Source organism: Brachypodium distachyon, chromosome 2 (assembly GCF_000005505.3).
Source record: "Brachypodium distachyon strain Bd21 chromosome 2, Brachypodium_distachyon_v3.0, whole genome shotgun sequence".
Taxonomy (NCBI): domain Eukaryota; kingdom Viridiplantae; phylum Streptophyta; class Magnoliopsida; order Poales; family Poaceae; genus Brachypodium; species Brachypodium distachyon.
In genome coordinates this window covers 3,260,083-3,281,495 of record NC_016132.3, presented here as the reverse complement: position 1 = coordinate 3,281,495, position 21,413 = coordinate 3,260,083, and the positions used below count along the sequence as shown (strand labels likewise).

At 43.1% G+C, this 21,413-nt stretch overlaps 2 protein-coding genes and 1 long non-coding RNA gene across 5 annotated transcripts; 1 reads left to right on the top strand and 2 right to left on the bottom strand.

Moving 5' to 3' along the window:
* Positions 1 to 24: 24 nt before the first annotated feature.
* On the bottom strand, positions 25 to 8,845 carry LOC106866281. Of its 2 annotated transcripts, XR_002963890.1 has the most exons (7): positions 8,560 to 8,845; positions 6,305 to 6,567; positions 2,726 to 5,331; positions 1,779 to 2,016; positions 928 to 1,604; positions 727 to 832; positions 25 to 612 (listed from the first exon to the last, which is right to left on the bottom strand). It is a non-coding gene; the product is annotated as an uncharacterized LOC106866281 (long non-coding RNA). The 2 variants fall into 2 exon arrangements; XR_001406513.2 differs by lacking the exon at positions 1,779 to 2,016 and having other exon boundaries at positions 2,726 to 2,950.
* Positions 8,846 to 12,149: 3,304 nt separating this feature from the next.
* LOC100844158 (acyl-protein thioesterase 1 homolog 1) lies at positions 12,150 to 16,594 on the top strand. Of its 2 annotated transcripts, none has more exons than XM_010232227.3 (10): positions 12,150 to 12,307; positions 12,764 to 12,869; positions 12,958 to 13,063; positions 13,632 to 13,668; positions 13,744 to 13,813; positions 13,938 to 14,042; positions 14,758 to 14,908; positions 14,997 to 15,079; positions 15,995 to 16,088; positions 16,164 to 16,594. In XM_010232227.3, the coding sequence occupies exons 2-10, from the start codon at positions 12,836 to 12,838 to the stop codon at positions 16,249 to 16,251; spliced, it is 768 nt and encodes a 255-aa protein (XP_010230529.1). In that variant the 5' UTR covers positions 12,150 to 12,307; positions 12,764 to 12,835; the 3' UTR covers positions 16,252 to 16,594. The 2 variants fall into 2 exon arrangements, with proteins under 2 accessions (XP_010230529.1, XP_014755352.1); XM_014899866.2 differs by lacking the exon at positions 12,150 to 12,307 and adding an exon at positions 12,374 to 12,669.
* A 484-nt stretch (positions 16,595 to 17,078) lies between these two features.
* LOC100843859 (monothiol glutaredoxin-S4, mitochondrial) lies at positions 17,079 to 19,379 on the bottom strand. The gene is given in 5 exon segments (XM_024459542.1): positions 17,079 to 17,481; positions 17,573 to 17,651; positions 18,071 to 18,312; positions 18,423 to 18,599; positions 19,222 to 19,379. Coding segments are annotated over 5 exon segments (621 nt in total). The 5' UTR covers positions 19,294 to 19,379; the 3' UTR covers positions 17,079 to 17,430.
* Positions 19,380 to 21,413: the final 2,034 nt, after the last annotated feature.

Below are 21,413 nucleotides of genomic sequence, written 5' to 3'. Positions count from 1 at the left end.
GTGTTCCTTTTGTTTTTGGTACAAGAAGAGAAAAAGGCAAGGAAACAAGAAGAAAAAGGAGAGGCAAAAAAAAGTACAAAAAGGAAAGACGAGTATAAGAGATGCATGCATGATGTTAAGATTGTGGCACCACAGTGCCTCTGTTTACTTTCTCTGTCATTCTTCCTTCTCTCTGTGGTCCTCTTGCAATGCAGAGTAGAAGCCATTAAAGGAAGAGATGGGCACTGCTGGGTGCTGGCTATTTAAGAGTGCCTTGCTAAGGGAACAAATGGTGTGCCACAGTTGGAACAAACACGGCAGCCAAGAAAGCAGCAGCACCAAGCAGCATGTAGATAGGTAGATTTGCTCATACCAATGGCGTTAGTGTACGGTTGCCGCCTGCTCTGCTTCAGCATCGCTGCATCATCTCCATTGCTACTACCCCTCAGTAACACATTTGTGTAGTTTGGTGTTTGTGCACAAGACATGTACGGTGTCCGGCCAAGCTGGCTGTCACTGCCAAGGGCGATCGCGGGCCGACCAAGGACCAGAACTGTAGCGGCCGATGAGGCTCGTCCTCATAAAGGCGCTGCTGCCGCATCGGACCGCGGCGAGGAGTGGAGGGCCCTGCAACTGTTCATCTCCTCTGTCAGACTGCGCTGGCTGGCTGGCCGGCACAAGCACAAGCACTGCCACATTGTTTGTATCAAGATGATGAATGGAAATGGGATGAGATGAGATGGCCACCTGTTGCTGGAATGGATTGGCGTGGCTTGCATTGGACTCCAGTGTTTGTGGGGGGAGCAGTGAGGAGTACTTAGGACAGGCAAGGCAGGCAGGCTGCTCTTGGGATCTGCAAAATGATTCAAATTTAGTTTTGGATCTGGATCATGCCAAGTACAGCTCAGATTCATTTCATGGAGCACAAAAAACTTCTCTGCAGCTCACCTGCTTACCGGTTTTCATGACAGGATCAATAAAGAAACGTATGCTTCCATACAACCACAGTTGTCCTTGTGTACAGGGGAATGTTTTGCACCGCAGAAACTCACTGCCAAATCTCTGAATTCCTGGACTCATGCTGCTTAATTGTGTCGTAAACAATCTGGGGCACAAGCTGAATAAACATATAGCGCCGTCTAAGGGTAAAGAAACCAGAAAGTGTCTACCATATGCCTCAAAACTCCCAATCATTGCTCAGCAGAAAAGAAAAGGGGCTTGCAGTGTACAGCAGGATTTCCTTATACCCCAATTTACTGTTCCCGCATCACAAGCTTCACAGACAAGAGGTACCATAATGCCGGTACGTATAGGTTGCCAGCATTAAAGTTTCGAGTGCACAGCTCCTTTTTACCTCTTTTGTGAAAAAAGGCAAAGGCATAGACAGAGCAGCCACTACTACACTGACCAGGTGGAGCACAGGCTCTACTCCCCACCTGAGGGACTTGCCTCCATCAAATGCCTTTCTCTTCTTCCCAAAGCCAAGCTCAATTGGGCAAAAGGAAAACTCATGGCTGCACAGCATCCAATCCCTCATTGCACATTCTTCCTCACAGATGTTGCCAACCTCCTTTAAGTCTCTAGCGCCATTTAGGAAATGCCCACTTATTTTCCTTCCAGAAATGCTGAAAATCAAAAGCCAGAAATTCTCAGAAATGATTTATTTTAGGTTTATAATAATGAAGTTACATACAATAATGTATCGAGTAGAAAATACAGCCACCAGATCCCAAAAAGAAAGCTGGCAGTTAACGTGCTAGTATGCTACAATTTTGAAATATCTCTTTTCTGTCACATACTTGTATTTTACTGTGGAATTTGAGCCAGGGAAGGGGAATGGTGATGTTATGGGCAAGAAAGCTCTCCTCTCAGAGATCTCCGAAGGAGGCTACAGCCTTGTTCCTCTTGAGGGCTCTTGATGGGGAGCTCTAGTTGTGTAGCTCCCATGTGTTTCTGGTCCCCATAAGGGAAGGCATGTGCCAGAGAGCATCCTTCCTTGCCCTTGATCCTAGTGAGATGGCATTCTTCTTCCCTATCCTAACAATGTGGCATAAAGAAATGAAGCAATTGGCATGCCAAAGAGCATGTGACCCCAACACATCACATAATTACCTTTGCAATTAAATAAACACATATGGATCAAACTATGTTGATTGTTTTTAGGAGTAGGTTTAGGGTTAACTATTGCTTAAAACAAAATTGGTCATAGGGTTCTCCAATTCTCTCTAGCAGATGTGCGAAGCATGCTTTATTATCAAAATCCGGGGGGGCTAGAAAGAGCTTTACCATCACGATGGCATCCTAAAAAGGTGTGAAATGTAAACTATCGAGCAATTTATGACGAATTTTCAGGAGGAAGGCATGTTTAGCCTCACTAGGAGGATGGCTAGGGCCGTTGTGCAGCATGGTGCAAAACATCGGACTGAAAGGGACCACGCCAGCACTTGTAAATGTGTTTCTATCTGGTGCATATTCACAACATGCTGCAAAAGTATGCAGCAGCTTACAAGATTAGATTTCTGCATGCAATGATCACAGCAGGCTACCTTTCTTTTTCGAACTCATCATTCATGTGATTGAAGCACATAAAGATAGAAACTTTGCAGTAGCAAATGATCAGAACAAGAGGGTTTGAACTTCAGGATAATTGGATTAATGCTGCAGGACGGTATGAATTCAAAAATGAAAAGGGAGCAGAAAAATGGGAGGGGAGGTAGGGCCATGGGAGAAATGGATGTCTTAATACCAGGTAATCATCTCATGTCCTTTCTCCACTGTAGTCTTTTTTGTTTGTTAATTTGTGCAGACCGGTTCCCCTCATAGGGGCAATGCACATCTCACCAGTAATCTCCTCTCTGCTGCTAATCAACTAAATGCATCTTGAGGAACCTTTCTTTCCTTGCACCAATCAATCCAAACAATGCAAAAGTGATTCTTCACTCTGGGGAGCTTTCCAAAAAAAGATCTTCATCTGTAACAAGATATCACAGGAACATTAATCTAGATCGACTCGACAGTAGCTAGCTTATACTATATCAAAATCACCAGCTAATGCCATGTAGCTAGAATAGAGCACCCTCCATGTGATGAAAACAGGCGGTATTCTTATATTCAAAACAGAAGTACATGGTACATACCTTTCCAGGATTTATAATCTCACTCAATCCTGTTTTTTTCATTTAGACTCCAAACGAGTTATTCATAAAACATGCATATCAATATGATGACAACCATTTTTTTTCATCTAAGACTCAGAAAGCTAAGCTTTATCATCACCATAAAAGAATCTATGGATATCTACATATTTTAGTGTGCAAGCATAATTTGCTTATTTCACAATGTGATTATATTATATTACTATGCAAGAACATGTAGCCTGAGCCCAAATGACCACGAGAGAGAACCCATCTCTGAGTTCCCCATTTAGTACTAAAATGGCATCTTGTTGCCTTTTTAAGTCAGACCAACTTGAAGACAAATGGACACAGTACAAATATTCATGTGAAACAGTTGGTTCTCGTGCAATAATGGAGCTTCTCTTGTCTATCCACCAAGTGCAGCTGCAGCCACACATCTACTAGAAAGATCGTTATGTACTTGTGTAATGACACAACTTAAAACACATGAGCTAGCACTGGTCAGATATGCATGTCAATTCAATAACTCAGAAACACTGGAAATTTCAATAATCACAACGTAGTGCAAACCAGGCGTAATTCTTTTTATTACGGACCTCATCAAGAGGGCAGGGTGTTCCTGCAATTCATTAAGAATAATAGAATCGGCCCTGTTTATAAGGAAAACCATGCCAAAAACCTTACACAGAAGGGTTTTGAAGGGGAACCACTCAAACCCACGAGAACCGCATGCGGATTACTCCCAAAAAGAGAAAACAACATGCCGCCAACAAAAACGCAACCCTACCAGTTCAACTAACAGGGCACCATCACAATACACACTTTCTTTGTAGCTGTCCACAATAAAACCACTCGACGCAAGCCTAGAGCCTACCGAGTAGATCCCAACAGAGTGACTTCTCCGCTGAACATCCTCGCCACTCACCACAAGGCCCTGCACAAATTGAAGAAGAGCAATCATCTGGCACTAGAGCTCACAACATTCTTCAGTAGTCCATCGATTGCTTGGATGGACTGCACGGCCAATGGACCAGGTGTAATTCTCAAGTCAAACTCCAAAATTACTAAGGAATATATCTAAGCGCCTATGAAGTTAAGATGTTAGCTTTGGAAGTTCTGTACCATGTGTTTTGTAAACTGAACTGACCAATTCCTTAAAAGAAAAGGTTCTGGTTTCTAAGATTAGAAGACAGTACAGCACGTTTGATTCTTCAGGAGATATGGGTGGACCTTAAATATCTTGTCGGGCACTAGATGGCTTGTGTTAGGTTCTATTGTCATTTCCCTGCAGCTCCTAGAGGCTGTAGCTATCCAGCGGAAACTGATGAGGGCAAGTGGAAAAATAGATGACAAGCTTGTAAATCCAGAAAATAAAAACAATAACCAAAGAAGCAGCAAGGCCTCAAATCAAAGTAGGAGCGGTACGGAAACATAACAGAGCACATGCTGGGCAAAGGAATACGAACTAATATAATGGTACCACCATTGTATCCTGCAGCACTTGTTCTACCAGGGACTCAATTTTGAACGATAGAACATCAAGCAAGTGACAAACAATACATAAAAGTTCTCTACAACCGTACCTTCCTGCACAGACCAGATGACAGGATCGAGAGGGTCTACCATCACATGGCAGAGCAGATCCGCCAAAAAGCTTTCCGTCAGTTAACAAACTGTATCGTGCCCGACAGCCGTCCGACCAACGCCTGCACAGCTGTGATCTGGGTGTGGATTGTGGAACACCGTATTACCCCCCAAGCTCTCTCCTAATTCCAATACCACCACAGAAAAAAAATCGCGATCACGCCAACCAAACCCTCTCTCACCTATCAAAAGATATGATGAGATCGACATGCTTGGAGTGTACACTCTTCCATGGATTCCAGCTAATAGACTTACTAAGGGAGACCTCGAAGACCTCAAATGTACTTAGTTTTTTACTGGCATTGCAGCTCCCAAGTAAATGCCCTAAGATCTATGGTCCTTAAGCTAATCTAATACCTCATCATGTAGACCGTCTGGTTTTTTGTTTTGTTTGATTAACTCGAGGCACTAAGTACCAAACTCTTGTGGCCCTTAGGACCCTTGAATTATGCCATTCTGTCGGAGAGTAGTAGACAGCAGCAACGCACCAAGCTGCATCCTGATGATTGCAGTCCTTCCAGCTTTCACTGCCTCATAGCAAGAAAGTATCTTCTTCTCGTCTTGTTAGTAACTGGAAAATGGAATAATGCTCTTACTATCGAGAAAAAGTTAGCTCCAGGCCTCCATCACTGGCATACACTGTTCCGGGCTGCAAAGCAAGGCTAGTACAAAATTTTCATTACCAAAATTTCTAATGGTCTTGGCTCTTGTCCTTAGACCGGTCCAGTCTGGATTAAGCAGATACCAAAACAAAAATCTGATCTGGACATTCCTTTTTGGGAAAAAACAAAACTAAGAACCAATGTTACACATTGTTTCCTGTACCATGCGGCTTTCTATTCAATTAATACGGCGTTTATGATCCCATAAGCAAATTTTACTCTGCTTTGATTAGGCGGTGGAGTACATTTAACATCGTACATAGGCATGATATGGCATGAGCTCCATCTATGCATGCCACTTTCTCATATTTTAAAAGAACAGTACGAATTTTCTTGTTCAACTCACTACATCACAAAACCAACAGGGTTCTGAAAAGGTGTGGAAATAATGAGTTTGTTACAATAGCCCGATAGTGATCATTAAAAATTCATTGATGTAGCCATCTACAACTACAAATTCATTGATGCGGTCATCACTAAATTTTTACTGCTTGTTTGCTAGGGCCCAACAGTGGTAGAACCGGGCCTACTACTAAACACTGATTCTCTCTTAAATATGTTACATAAATGGAACTGCAAGCAAGGGTACCAACTATCAGTTCTTCAGTTTAGATTGCTTATTTGCAAGGTTTCTAAGCATAGATCATGTAGAGCACAAAGAACTGTCTGGTTCAGTTCTTGGTGACATGAAAAACACGCATGCACAAATTTCATCACAGAAAACAATTTCCAGGTAAATGGTCACAGTTATGCTATAAGGTTCCTTAAAAAATGTTATGCTGTAAGGAAACATAAAATGAAATTTATTTAGGAAATTGAAGTGTGTATAGATGGTAATAGACTACATGGAAACATACCAACATGGGGATACGTGATTCCTACCTGTCCTGTCAGATGCCAAGAGCAGGCACCATGAATCGATGATCATGCCACTCGTCCAAGAATCCATGCCATCACATGCCCATCACGTGACTGTGCTCTTCTGATCATACCCAATGCATAACCAATGGTTGATGGACTGGTACGGCAGAGCAATAAGAGACCATTACCAAATTAACTACTGCATTGCTCATTTTCTCCAACCCTTCATATAGTGGGAGGCTGCGCCAAACTAAGGGCATTGTCTTCTTCAAATTATATCTGACCTGAACAGGGGGAGAAAATAATAACTAATAGGTAAACAGAATAAACAAGAGGGAGAAGATTCCCATAAACACAGAAAGTAAATGAAGCAGATTGTACCCTCTGCAGGCATTTTGATGAATAGTTGAACGGAACAAACAAGCTGTTTGAATAGGAAGAACTGTGCAGATATAAAACAAAGTAAATGAAGTAGTTACATCTCTGCTAGCAATTCATGAATATGATACTGCCTGCCTCAGGAATATAATTAATAAATTTCAGCAATGATGTAAGAACAGGTAAACGCAAGAATGGTAAATTATTTATCAATGAATGTCTCTTGCGCAATAACTGCACAGCTGAGAGAGAGAGAGAGAGAGAGGTGGGGTGAGGAAAGCTCCATATGCTCACTGTACGCAGAGCTGATGGCAGAAATATATTCATTCCCATACTAGCCTTTCAGTGTATAGACATTGAATGTAGAAGCAAGAATATTTAGCACATCATGACTGCCAACGCCAGGCACTGAGCTGCGTCATGACCCCTCTGAGTACCTTCTCGAAAAGTAACTGTTCTGCATTTCACTAGCTGACATGTACTGTATAGACATAGATACGCTGAAGATCAACAATGTTATAGCTACAAATGTAGCGTTGCAGACATCCAGTTTTGACAAGCGCTCACAGTAAAAATATCTCCCCCTAAACGGCCTGCATTATTCTTGGAGATACGATATCAAATTCAGGGAGTCCAGAAACTGGTTGAGTGTTATCCTAGTACCATCAACAAGCACAGGATTCATTCCAGCCCAGGTATGCAACACTCTCAGAGAGAATATGGAAATAAGCCGATAAATTTTCCAGGCTAAAGAAAACAGTTCCCCAGTTCAATACAAGTTTGTACTTCATACATAACTTTGTCAGTATCAGAATATATTACCTTCAATTTTGGTCACATGTGGTTTGTGTTTGCTCAGTTTGGTAACATTCATCACCTGCTGGAATCAGTTTCAGTTATGATAGATCACAGGTTGTTTGCGTTTGCTCAGTTTTTGCGGATTTGCGGTGTCTGTGTTTGCTCAGTTACTTAGATTAACTGGTCAGGAATGTTTCATGAGCTCATGCAAACTAATCATGGCAAGTGTTCAAAAGCTCATGCAAACTAACCATGCATGCCATGAAGTCATATACAGACTACTTCAGAGTGGTTTAATCTTGAAGGACTTGAGGCTCAACAGCCATAAATTGTCACATTCCTCCCTTTGTGTTCTTCACTTCCAATATCCACTCCCTAGAAAATAGAAAGCATTTCCTTCGTTTTGGTAAAAACTAAAAACACTTTGATTGCCACCCACTTCCTAATCCTTCCCTGCCCGATCAGCGATCGTGCATCCTAGCCAACATAAAAGCATTTCTAACTGTCGGGAGGATTACAGATTTAACCCGGATCAAAATCCCCTGCTGTTTCAGTTTGATACTCTTACAGAGGGGACAAAAGTGGGACCGTCGAATTTGAATGATTAATCGGGTTGCTCTTGTCAGTACATGTGTCCACTAACTAATCAATAGTGAGGGATAAGAGGAGCTTCTCGACGATAGCGAGATTGGACTGAATGTTCTACGAAACATCAAAATTCCGAAACCCCAAATCTACACCACCCCTAGCGTGCATTCCTCGGCAGCAGAATCGAATCATTCGATCCAGCGCGAATTCGGCCCTAATTTCCGCATTGCGGCAACCCAAAACTTTCCCACCCTCTCGATCAGCGCAGCACATCCTTCTACAGCGGCAACCAGAAGCAACCGATCAATCGACCCGTCGGAGGACGAGCTGCGGGCAACCCTAGGGCGATCGATCGATCGCGCGTAGGTTCTCGCCGCCCCCGCGGTTGCGCGGTGCATAATGCGGATGGCCGGATGGGGAATCGGAGAAGATCCAAGCGGGTGGAGACAAGCGCGGAGCGCGGGGGTGGGGAAGGAACAAAAATCCAGGCAGGGAGGAGGGCGGGGGAGTACCATCCATCTCCTAGGATCATGGATCTTGTCGCGGCCCACTTCCCCTTGTCGCCTTCCCCTTCCTGCCCGGATCGCCTCGCCGTACGTCCCTTTCCTCCTCCCAATCATTCGCGTCGTCGTCGTCGTGCTCCTCCTCCGCCTCCTCGGCGTCCCGGCCGCCTCCGTGGTTTTGTTCTCGCCATGTTTTTTTCTTCTTTTTTTTTGAAATCGAGGCTGCTACTGGGGCTGGGTCCGTGAGAAGAAGACACCTGCGTGGAGGTGAGCTGGGCCTCTTCTTCGCTGCCAACTGTCACGGTCTCGGCTTGGACAAGAAACACTTGTACGAAGTACTTGTACCGTGTTTGATGGAGATAAAAAGACAATTGTGCAACTCACCTAAAACGTGGCCCGATCTTACCTTTTGGTACGAATATTTTGTTAGAAAAAAATAGTGTTTACTTGTCTCGTTCGAAAAGGGACACATTAAGGATTTTGAATGAACAAAATTTCGGTTGATCTGCACAAATCTTACAAAAAGGAGATGTCTGATTATATTTCCGTCATCTGGCGGAATCTAGCACGTAGGATCTGCTTGCCTCTGCTGAGGCCTCGTCTGGTACTCCCCTGATTCATAAAAAGTGTCACTCATTTTGTACTAAGTTAGTATAAATTTTGTACTGAGTGGACGGCACTTTTTATGTATCGAAGGAGTACCAGAGTTTTGGTGTTTTCTAAGGTAAGGTACTATCCACTCCAAATTGAAAAACATTAGAAACCTCAAATGGTTGTTTGGTACGAAGAATTTAGAGCGGATTATTCCTAGTTTTTCATCACAAAACACTCCATTTTTTTGTACCAAATTAAAACACTTCTCACACTAACACAAAACAAGGCCTGATGGGTGAGAGGTAGGCCGGATCGTTCATTTCCTTTCTGCTACTTGATTCATTTATCCCTCGTCTCGCCCGTGCTTAACTTATTTTAATACTACGACATTTATACTTGCCTAATTTTAACCTGTTTAGCGGCATTTTGGCAGATGGGCTGAACTTCGAAACATAGTTCCTCTGCGAACTAAGGCCAGACAGTTACGAGAACGAAATTTGTGTTCCTGTTGGTTTGCTCCAAATTTTGAAAGGTATACTTCTTGAGTGAATTTTAGAGGATCATGTGTTTCAAATTGAGACCATGTCAGCGAGTACAAATTTTAGGGATGGTCTTTTTTTTAGACAAATTAGGGGTGGTCATGTTAGGTATTTAAGCCCAACACTAAACTTATAGGGCGTAGAGCCCATTTAACCACTAAACTACTGGCCCATACAACCAGTCCTTCTATTGGGCTACGGGCTCACTCCGCCCATTTGCGAAATTTATTCTCATTCTCAGCACACCAAGCTAGCCCAGTAGTCCCCCTATAAAAAAAAAGCTAGCCCAATAGTAATGTTCCTGAACGTGTGCATAAAGACTGTCTCCGTATATCATTTCTCAATTTTTCCTTCAAAACTTTCAGAAAAATGCGTCAATAAAACAGTTTACTTTCATGACTAAGTCATACCTAAAACTGAAGAACGAGAGGTAGTAGTTTTTTTCTTCTCCATTACGATTATTACAGAGACAGTGCACAAATATAATCCGTACAACACTACGCATGCATGCCATATGCTCACCCCGTCACCCGTGCGAACGCGTCATCTAATCACACACATCAATCACACACATCATAACGACGGAGGCTGTAGATAAATCCGTGAATCTCATTGGTCACTGCTCCGTCCGTTTCATAATTCTTGTCAAAATACTTCTTCCGTCCAACAAAAAATGTCTCAAGTTTGACCAAATTTGAATGCGTTTATACACTAAGTCATGTCTAGATACATTCAAATTTTGACAAATTTGAGACATCTTTTGTTGAACGGAGAGAGTATTACATATATGTAGATATTTTTTAAGGAATAAATATATTTATTTTTCGACAAATTTGAAACAAGAATTATGAAACGGAGGAAGTATTTTATTTAAAGGGCCGCGTGGAAGCATTCATCGTCATATCCCGTGTTCGGCATTCCGGCATGGTGCAGCGGTAGAACTTGTTTCGCGGTCTCGAGATTACCCCGTGGAACCGATGATGACCTTCTTTATCCCCTAACCCCTACCAACCATCTCACGTGGACCGTTGCAGCGGTGGCAGTGACTAGCCCGGCCACTGGGCAGCGCGCGTGATCTGAGGATTTCTGCACCGTGGGCTGGGCCACTTGCCCAGTTGCACTGCACGGCTGCCCTCTGCTCTGCTCTGTCGACTCGCAAGCATCACTAATCTTTGTCTTGGCCAGATCGCACGATCCCTTGCTTCCGTTTGCTCATCATTCCCCTTTCCAGTGACAGCGATGTGCCTGGCTAAAGCCTTTGTGATCTACGGCCACTGGATGATGGGGGTGGGGGCGTTTGCCTCTTCAATGCTCTGTGTACTTCACTGCTTGTGCATTGGCGAGATCGGTCACCTCTCCTTATTTGCAAAACTTCGAAAACACATGGTACTTCCGTCCAACAAAGAATGTCTAGACTTTGATTAAATTTGAATGCATCTATACACTAAGTCATGTCTAGATATATTCAAATTTAACAAACTTAAGACATCTTTTGTTAGACAGAGGGAGTAAATAAATTTGTAGTGACACGTCTTCCTGAATCTCGCACGATTGCCTGCATCATGAATTCTTTGGATTGGGATGATCCAATGGAGTCTTCTTTCGATGAAAGTTGGGAGCATAAACTCAAATAAATTACATTTTTCAAATGTAGGCCACAACGAGCTATTTTATTATCCAATGAGAATAAAAAGGGAATCGACCCTAAAGACTACACATAAGAAATACAGCTAAAATAACTATGGAAGTTTGAGGGAGGATCATGCTAGAGTAAAACCAAGAACAAGATAATTAGCTACTTCCTCCATGGGGAAATAAGTGACTCAAACTTGTCAAGATTCGCATGTATTTATACACTAAAACAGTTCAAATCTAGACAAAGTCACTTATTTCCGAAGGAAGTACAATGCACTATCTAAGACTGAGTTTGTCATTGATGTGGATTATGATTATTTTTATAAGCAAACATTTTCAACCAGATTTTATTTATTCTTCTGGTTGGCTAACCTGTTTTTTTGTATGCTTCGTATGCATTATTTTCACAACAAATTATTAAACAAGTTATGGAGAACACAATTCAACAACCGCAAACTATGTTTAGGGTGTATACGAAAGACTAACACCATTACATGCTAGCCCTTCGTCATGTATTAGATTTCCCTATCATAATCAAAATGGCACCATTAGATACACACCATCATCATAAAAAAAACGATTGAAATTTGAGACATCAAACATGGCCTAACAATAAAAAAAAATCGAGATAAAAGCTTGCATTGCACCACTGTGTACGTTGCTTTACCGGTGCTGTAGATTATTTTTAAAATCACGAAATTTCAGTTTTTTGAAAATTAATGGCATTTTAATCGCCCAATTTTGTGAGTGGCACCGGGAGAGAACGAACACCCGGCAGGCCGGCACGTTCTGGGTCAAGACAACCAAACCGAACATCCCAACCCAAGGCCACGTTACCAACCACACGAGCAAGCGAAACGGAAAGCCCCTCACCGTCTCGAAAGAACACATCAGAAAGATCCGGACGATTCGACCTCGCAAAGGCCGGCGACGGCGCCTCCCCTCATCGTCAGCTCCGCCGAACCCCACCGCCGCCGACCGGCCGAGAGGTTCGCACGTCGCAACCCCGATCCATCCATCCCCTCTCTCTCCCCTCCTTTCCCTCCCTGCCACCGCCACCGAGGCTACTTTCTCGGAACACTGTTGCCGACCACTGTTCCATTCGTGGCGTGCCTGCCACGCCCATCACGCGGGCGCAGGTGGTGGTGGTCGGAGCACTGGGACGGAGATGCCCCCCTCTGCCTGCACTGCAACCCGCAATCTCCCGTAGATTCCCCTCTCTTCCTTCTTCCCCCCTTCCTTCCTCTCTCCCGCCGCACCCGCACTCACTCCCATAAGAAAAAGGCGACTCCCTTTTCCGCCGCCCAAATCCGCCTCCCACCGGCACATCGCCTCCGTAGTCTGCTCCCTCGTACGCACGCGCGCTCAGCTTTTATCAGCCTGCTGCTGCTGCTATAACCTGCTGGGTGGTTGTTGTTGTTGTTGTTGTTGTTGTTGTTGTCCAGGCCATTGGATTCGCAGCGTTGGCGAGCAGAGGAGGAGGGGCGGCGGCGGCGGCGGCGGCGTTTGTTCGCGGGATGAGCTTCGGCGGTGGCAGCTCCGTCGCGGCCGGTATGGTTTCGTCGACGATTCGTCGGGTTTGGTTTGTTGCCGGGTTTGGATTGATTGAAATGAGTTGGTTGCTGGTTTGGGCGTGCAGGTGCGAAGCGGCCGTTCGAGTACGGCCGGACGCATGTGGTGAGGCCCAAGGGCGCGCACAAGGCCACCATCGTCTGGCTCCACGGCCTCGGCGACAATGGAGCCAGGTACGTAAGCAACCAGGCAATCCTTCCCTTCCCCGTCTCAGTTCCACTCGATTGGATTGATATGTTTACCGGATGCCTAGATGATGGGCGAGGGCGAACTGTCTGTTCGTCTTGAATTCTGGACGAGCTTAACCACCTGGACTATGGGCTGTGGTGCAGGAGACATATCGCTGTCCTGCAATTTATGATGAGCATAATCATTTTCCTGCCTTAGAACCATGTGTTTTGATGTTGAAATCCCAAATCATCCGATTTGCAAATAGATATTTCTTGTGACATTTTTGATGATCAACGGAGTAAAATCAGCTATACCTTTTGTGTATTGTTTCACAAGAAGCACAGCTGATATTGTTAATTGTTGATAGACATGTCTTCACATATGCTGAGCTGCGCATAAAATGCTGGATTATTATTGGCAAGAAAGATGGCTTCTGTGCTATCATGATTTTAAACAAACCATGCACTGTTCTCTCAAAAAAAAACTTCAAAGTGTGTACTGCAATATTATAAGTTACTTTTCTGAGAGATACAGCAGAAATAATGAATTTTCCATGTTATATATTGACAGCTGGTCTCAACTGTTGGAAACTCTTCCCCTTCCCAATGTAAGTTAGGAGCTAGATTTCAAGTATGTATCCTGTTCCAAGTCCTTTTCATTCTCTGATCTGCTACCGCTGCAGATAAAATGGATTTGCCCAACTGCGCCTACGAGGCCTGTGGCAATCTTTGGCGGGTTCCCATCTACTGCATGTAAGTTCTGTAATATCTGTATTTTCCTATTTTTCATTTGGATATATATGTACTAACTCTGGAATTAGCTATCTGTTTTGATACGTGTGCACTGACATAATTTTGTCTTATTCTGGATTCTCAGGGTTTGACGTTGCCGATCTTTCAGAAGATTCTCCTGATGATGTTGAGGGGCTGGATGCCTCAGCTGCACATGTTGCAAATCTTTTGTCAACTGAGCCCGCGGACAGTATGTTTCACATGCTAATCTTGGTTTATTTGTTTGTCAGTGGCATAACTTATTACTTGTTCTTTCCTCGGACCCATTTTTATCAAGCAAACACCAGATATGGAAAGACATAGTTTCCTTGTAATCTTTTCCTCTGTTGAGCTATGTGCATTCCTGTTACATTGCTAGATGCTTATAAAGCTGTTTTTTTCTCCCAGAAATAAGCTAATTTGTTCTCATACTAGCTAAATGCCCATGCGTTGCTTTGTAGATTTTTTTATTTCATGAGCTGTTTAAATGCTTGTGTCACCATAGACCCTAACTTTGCGCAAAATTTAAAAATATACACCAACAGAAACAACTAATCAAAAGATTGTGATACATATGTCTACTACTAGAATGGATAATAAATGCATAAATTCTTTGCAACTTGAGAGATAATCTCGGTGAGGGTGAATGGACCACCACCAACTCTTTCTTTATAAGAGTAAAGATATAGATAAGTCAATATCAAGGACCCTGCTGGGGATTGCATCCATCACTAGAACTTGTTTTTGGAAGAACGGCAAGCTGCCATTTTCTTTTAAAGAGAAGGGATGAGGGAGTAATACAAAGTCAGGTCCAGGCACAAGGCCCGTCATCGGACAAAACTACAATCTTGTAAGATCACAGGCTCGCGCCTGTACCCATAGAATTTATCACTAAAACGTTGCCCCTGTCATATTAATCATTGCAGTCAAGCTTGGCGTTGGTGGCTTTAGTATGGGTGCTGCTACTGCCCTTTACTCTGGGACTTGCTTTGCTCATGGGAAATATGGGAATGGCAATCCATATCCAGTGAACTTAAGTTTAGCTGTGGGTCTGAGTGGCTGGCTTCCATGTGCCAGGTTTGTGCTAGTATGGTTATGTGTATTTAAGTTTCACTGAAATTTCCCCCTTGCGGCTGATCCGCTTTGTGCTGTGTGGTAACCGCAGGTCATTGAAGAACAAAATTGAGAGCTCTCAGGAGGCTGCACAAAAGGCTTCATTGTTACCTCTTCTCCTTTGTCATGGAAAAGGTGCGTATCTACTGCATCATCTTTATTTCAGCACGCCAAGTACTCTTACAATTATGTGCTTAGAATGATATAAGCATCTCATTGGATATTCTTACATCCACTGTGGAGGGAGTATGTGTTTTATTGTACTTGTACTTGTGTACTTAAATGTACAGCTGAAGGCAACAATATCTTAATAGTTGAGTTAACAAAAGGCTAGTTACTGACTCTATTCCTAATGAAACTTTTTACCAACAATGACCTACCTGTGCACTAGTTTCTAGTTTCTACATGTCATAAACTATATGTTCACACTATCTTTCCCACCATCCATTACAAACAAACAGAGTATCCTTCTGGAGCCAGTTACGGAGTTACCTGTGCACTGCAAACCAGAAATAATCGTATATGTTCATAGAACATTAAGAACTGTAGTAGCTAGTTTCATTGCCTGAAGTTGCTTCTTCGTAGCAGATATAACAGAACTGAATTCCCTTTCAAATATCTAGACAGTTCCTTTTTCCTTAAACCTGGATACCAATATTAGTGCCTGCCTGGTTTTAGGTCATCAGAAAAGTTGTCAGCTCTATTTTGCCTAGCCGAAGCTTGATAGTGCCTTCCTCTTAGTGACCACGTTGATATGATCTCCGCGAGGCAAGCCTTGCAAGGTTACTTGAACCTGAAGTGATCAGCTACGCATAATTTGAAGCATCACACTGATCAGATACCAATATATGTGATTAGTCATTTCCTTCGTAAAGTTGAGGCATGCTTCAAGTTTTCATGGACATAAGTGCAACACGAATTAACAGAACCATGGCTATTTGGACCAGATGTCTTGATATATAGTCAGGTGCTTTTATGATGCATCAGGAATTTAGGCTTTTAAAGCATCACACTGATCAGTAAATTTTGACTTGTTTTGATTTTATGCAGCTGATGACGTAGTTCTTTACAAGCATGGAGAGAGATCTGTCGATGCACTGAAGTCAACTGGATTTTCAAATGTGGTATTCAAGTCATATAACAGGTTTGATGCCTTCTCTATTCCCCAGTAACATTGCAATTTCCAATTTCCTTATGCTGACTGCCCTCCTCCTTGAAGACTTGGACACTACACCGTTCCAGAGGAGATGGACGAAGTCGGCAAATGGATCACAGCAAGCTTGGAAATCAGTAGTTCATCGTCTTGATTGAACGAAGAAACGCCATGAGAAAGTCTAGGCGTACGGGCGTCTAAATAATAAGCACCTGTGGTTGTTCCAATGTTGAGAGATAAATGGTTGGATAGCGAACTTGGGCTTGGGTATACTGCCATGTCTTAGCTAGGCGTTTCATATGCAGACAACGCCACTGAATCATGTACTCTTGAGATTTCCATAATTTCGTCTGTATTTCCATCCAAAGCAGGGGACATCATTGTGATTTCTTTTGTTATTATTGTTAGCAGTAATATTTTTGTTTCATTGTGTTGTATCCATATTCTGGACAGCAAACACCCCTCTTTATTAATCATTAGAAACGAGAGTTCCATAATTAAGCAAGAGTGGAACCATGCCAGGGTCCATCCAGGACGAAGCTGCTTCAAATCTCGCTATCATCACCAGTTCGTGCGCCACTTCATTTACCTCCCGAGGAAAACGAGAGAAGGAGATCTTTACAAACTCTCATGAGATGAAAATAGTCATAACAAAATAGCGGCTGCAGAATCCACAGCCACCCTGTTGCATCCAAGTAGTATCCTTGTTTCTCATGAATTGGTCATTGCACTCTGTGCACATGTATAGGTAACAAGAATATGACGGAAATTGCGAATACTAGTTGATTTGTTTGTACGACATTGCTGCATACATACCTCAAAATTTATGTGAAGTTCACGCAAGCATTTTACAACGCTGTATTAAGCACATATATCACAAGTTCTGACAGCACAAAGTGCAAGTGCAACCAAAATTCACTCGACGAGTAGCACAGGAGCAGGCATAACACATCAGTCTAACATCTGCTAATGCAGCGCGAGTGGAATCCCCAAAGCACCTGATGTATTGGAATCTCAAGATCCATATGAGTCATAAACAGCACAAGGTAAAAAAAAAGGTAGTCCCTCCGTTCCATAAAGATTGGCGTGGTTTTGAACTAGCTCTAGTTTAAAACCGTGCCAATATTTATGGGACGGAGGGAGTAATGCAGAGTGACATTTATTGATCATCGGAACAAACTTGGATGCTATTGGAATTGAGGAATTGTTCATCACTACTGGGAACAGGAGACCACAAATGCTGTGCGGGAACACCGGAGAGGAAGTCACTCGAAGAAAGCATCCATCTCCATGCTAATGCTAATATACCGTGGCTTGCTTCATGGGCACTGTCTTACTCGCCCTTTTGTGCAACATCACCAAGTAGATCCTTAAGCTCACCTTTCTGAAGAAAATTGAGAGAGGAAGTCATCCACAAAGTCAAAATCTAGCTGGACATAACTGGTGATTAAATCAGTGACGATGAGTTCACTTGCCTGGTGCATGTTTAATATGATATCAGATCCCCCAACAAACTCTCCTTTGATAAATATTTGTGGAAAGGTAGGCCAGTTACTGCACATACATACGTATACTATTAGTAATGGTCAGAAAATAGACAACTTCGAAGTTCTGCATCTTTGCCAGCTGGATGCTGCTAGACTATCCATTTACCATTTCCAGACATCATGATGCATATGAATTGAATTAAAAATGAATGTTTGGAATAGGGCAAGACAAGTAGAACTCTGCATATTGTAATACAGGGCACGGAATATATTTTTTAGATGTATGTGTCCTGAGTAAAGCCTCCAGCAAACCAAATCAAAACCATAATTTGTACAGTAGGTTTATTATTTGTTGGAGCTAAACAATTTCCTTCATTTCATGTCACACAATATATCAAGATACAGAATTTTGAGTATACTGCATGTCTAGTTCTTTTTGCCATACATCTAAAAGCATATCACCAGGCAGGTAGGAGTACCACTTACGTGTGAGCTTTCACACTCTCCTTGAGCTTCATACTACTCAGAATATCTCTAGCACTGATAGGAACACCTACAATAGACAAATATACGATTTAAGAATTCTGGAGACCATTGATTGACAGCTTGTACCTAGATATAGCTTACCATATTTGCTGGAGGACCTTAACTGCCAGTGCACTGAACCCACACCTGGGAGCATCAGGATAACCCTTCATGCATATCAAGACTGGATTCTCCTTGATATCCTACCAAATAATACATCGAGGTACTGAATAATAAATGTCAAGTCTGTTTTTGCTAAAATTCAAATGCTTTGATCCAAATGTTCTGCAAGATCATGTGTACATATAAATACCTGAGCAACGATGTCGTGCAAAGACAAGTCAGAACCTTTGCTTGTAGGCTGGAAATCTTGATGTGTATCCAGATCAGCGGCTACCCGTGTTGTACCTGATGCCATGTTTGCATTAGAATCCGCACCGACTTGTGATGCGTAGGTCATGAACTGTTGGAAAGTGGGTCGTGACACAGCCTGTTCTTCCGGTTATAATAATGCAAGACAAGGTTACAATAAAATCATAAGATGAACATCACAGCACAATTACCTAGATTGCACAAAACACTGAACAAACTGTACACTTGCAGAATAGTGTGAGCAGTGGTGGAATTTCATACTAGAACATGGTAAGTAAGCCCTGAATAAGCAAGTTTGGTTGATTCTTTGAGAAAACTTGGGAGTAAAAGAAACATTGTCACTTCTATACTAGTAAGCTCGGGGTAAAGAGCAATGCATGCCCAGCCAAATTGATGGCAATTGAAAAGATGACACAAGTTTACACCACAACTAGGCAGGTTGCCTCAAGTCAAAATATTTTCGTCAGATGGCAACTATAACAGCCGCAAGCTTATCCACAGGCAGCCCATACCGAAATGGTAGCAGTCAAAAGCCGAAATGAGTCAAACACTACTACAAATTAGCAGGATTTTCGGATGAAATGGATGGGCGCAAGAGGAATTAGGTCGCCGGATTCCAAATTCCGTGCTCTTCAGAAGTGAAGGGGAAACAATAAGGGCATCATGACACCTCGGTATCAAACAACCTCGTCGGAAGGATGAAAACGTCCCTAGACAGAACTGTACAAGAGTGGCCTTACCGCCGCCGTGGTCGACGCGCGGCACGACCTCGCGACCCCCCTGACGAGGGCAGTCGACACCAGCCTCGCCATGATTTGCCCCGCAGCGACGGCCTACGGATACGGCGAAGCTGGCGCGGTCGGCACGAGTCTGGACTCTGGAGAGATCTAGGCCCGCCGCACCGACCTGATATGCTGTTTCAGGCTTGAATGCTGTTGTCACGTGCTAGGCCCAAGCCCAAACAGGCTCCCAGACTCGCGGCCCGGCCGGCATCTGTGGACTTCCAAGTGGGTTAACCAGGACCTACACCCGTTTTTTTTAAAGGGAACACCCTTTTTTTTTAGTTCTAAAAAAACACTTTTTTTCGCCCCGCAGGAAAAAGGAAAACTCCGCAGGCAAGCCTATCGAGGGATGTATTTGAGGAATTCGGAGCTTGACGTGGCCCCCGATCGTCCACGCGCTCGTCACCGGTGACATTCTCTCCCTCCGACTCATCGGCGCCGGCCACCTCATTGCCGGCCACGTGGCAGAGCGTGAAAACATTGGGGGCTAATTCCATATGAAAACACGTAATATGCAAGAAAAAGGTGCAAGTCATACAAATACAAAAAAGATTAGTTAACAGTGTCATGATATTGTATTTGTCTTCTTCACACAAATACAACAAATATATCCTGCATTAGATTTACATATATCCATCAATGGATGCTCGGCAATTTGTTCATCCATTTTTCTTTCAAAAAGACTTTATTGTTCGGTGTTTCCACGTTGCTGTCTAGATTAGAAATCCATAACACATACAAAATTGTACTGTGTGGGATGTAAATTAAAAAAGACATTCCTAAGCGTGGCGTCGAGAGGTTGCTGTGCAGCAAGGACGGCATGCCAGCATGCGCACGCCCCCAAGAAGATGAGAAGGGGATTAAGGAAGGACCGATGAGTTCGGAGTGGAGAAGAGGAGTAGACTACCCTAAGTCGCTTTGCCATCACGCGATATGACGGCGATAGAGTTAGTTGTTGATTGGGCTATCGGGGAAACGGGAAAAGAAGTTGCATGTTGATGGGCTGTGCTACTGGGCCAAAGTAATGACTAGGCCTAGTTGAAAAGAAATTGCAGTTTTGGAAGGAGATCGTTGCCCGTTTAGCCTCCACTCTGCCCATGGCCACAATTGTCCAGTCTCTCCTCTTTCTCCTCTTCTCCTCACCGCACCAGGCGGGCAAACCGCGCCGTCCCAGATCGATGGTGTCCAACCCTCTCTCGCCAAGCACAACTACTCCATCTCGTCAGCCATGACGTGAAGGGAACACATCTCCTTCGGTAACGAGAACTTGCATCCAAGTTCACCGGTTCAACACATGCTCGCTACGACAAAAATGCCCCTCACTTACAATCTGCGAAGAAATGACACCTTAAAAAAATAAATCATATTTTACATTTTATATATAGGAGCTGATTTGTACCTACATCATGCCACCACCGTCAAATCATTTCCCGATTGACTTTGACAATTTTCTTCTCCGCCTATTTGTGTGGATGAGGCGATTAGTGCCTCCAACCGGTTTTGCCCTGTCAGGTCACGTAAACAGTAATAGTAACATTTGTCAACCATTCCTTTCGTCTGGTTTCGTGATATCTGTGTTCATTTAAATGATAATTTTGATGCACTATTTAAGAAAATGATGTATGATATCGTTTTTAATGATTTTTTTATTGGAGGATCTTTCTTTTGCCTTTTGCTTTAATTAAAACATTATCAAATATCCAATGAGGATCCTTCTCTATTTTTTATATTTCTACTTTCAGATATAACTTGTACCTAGGGCCACTTGGGCTGCTGGATGGTGTTTTCTAACGTATTGTTACACTGGTTATGGTCATGGTGCTAATGCATTGAAAAGCTTGAGTAGTTTAGTCACATAAGACAATTTATTGATCCGACTTTTTAGCTATGTTTGTATGTGTCTTGGGTTTGAGGTAGAGCTTTTGGATTTTGTCGCTGATGCCATAGATTATACTGCCACATTCTTCGGACATACAAGTGCCGTTATTAAAAGTGCGAGAAATGTTGTAAACAAGATGGGCAACAAGTTTCGTGGGTCAGGCGATAACGGTAATAATGCAAGCAATAGTCAAGGTCTTCTTACCACCACGTTGATGTTGGTACAAAGGTGGATTGTAGGGATTTTTACAGTTGATCTTAACACCCACTAC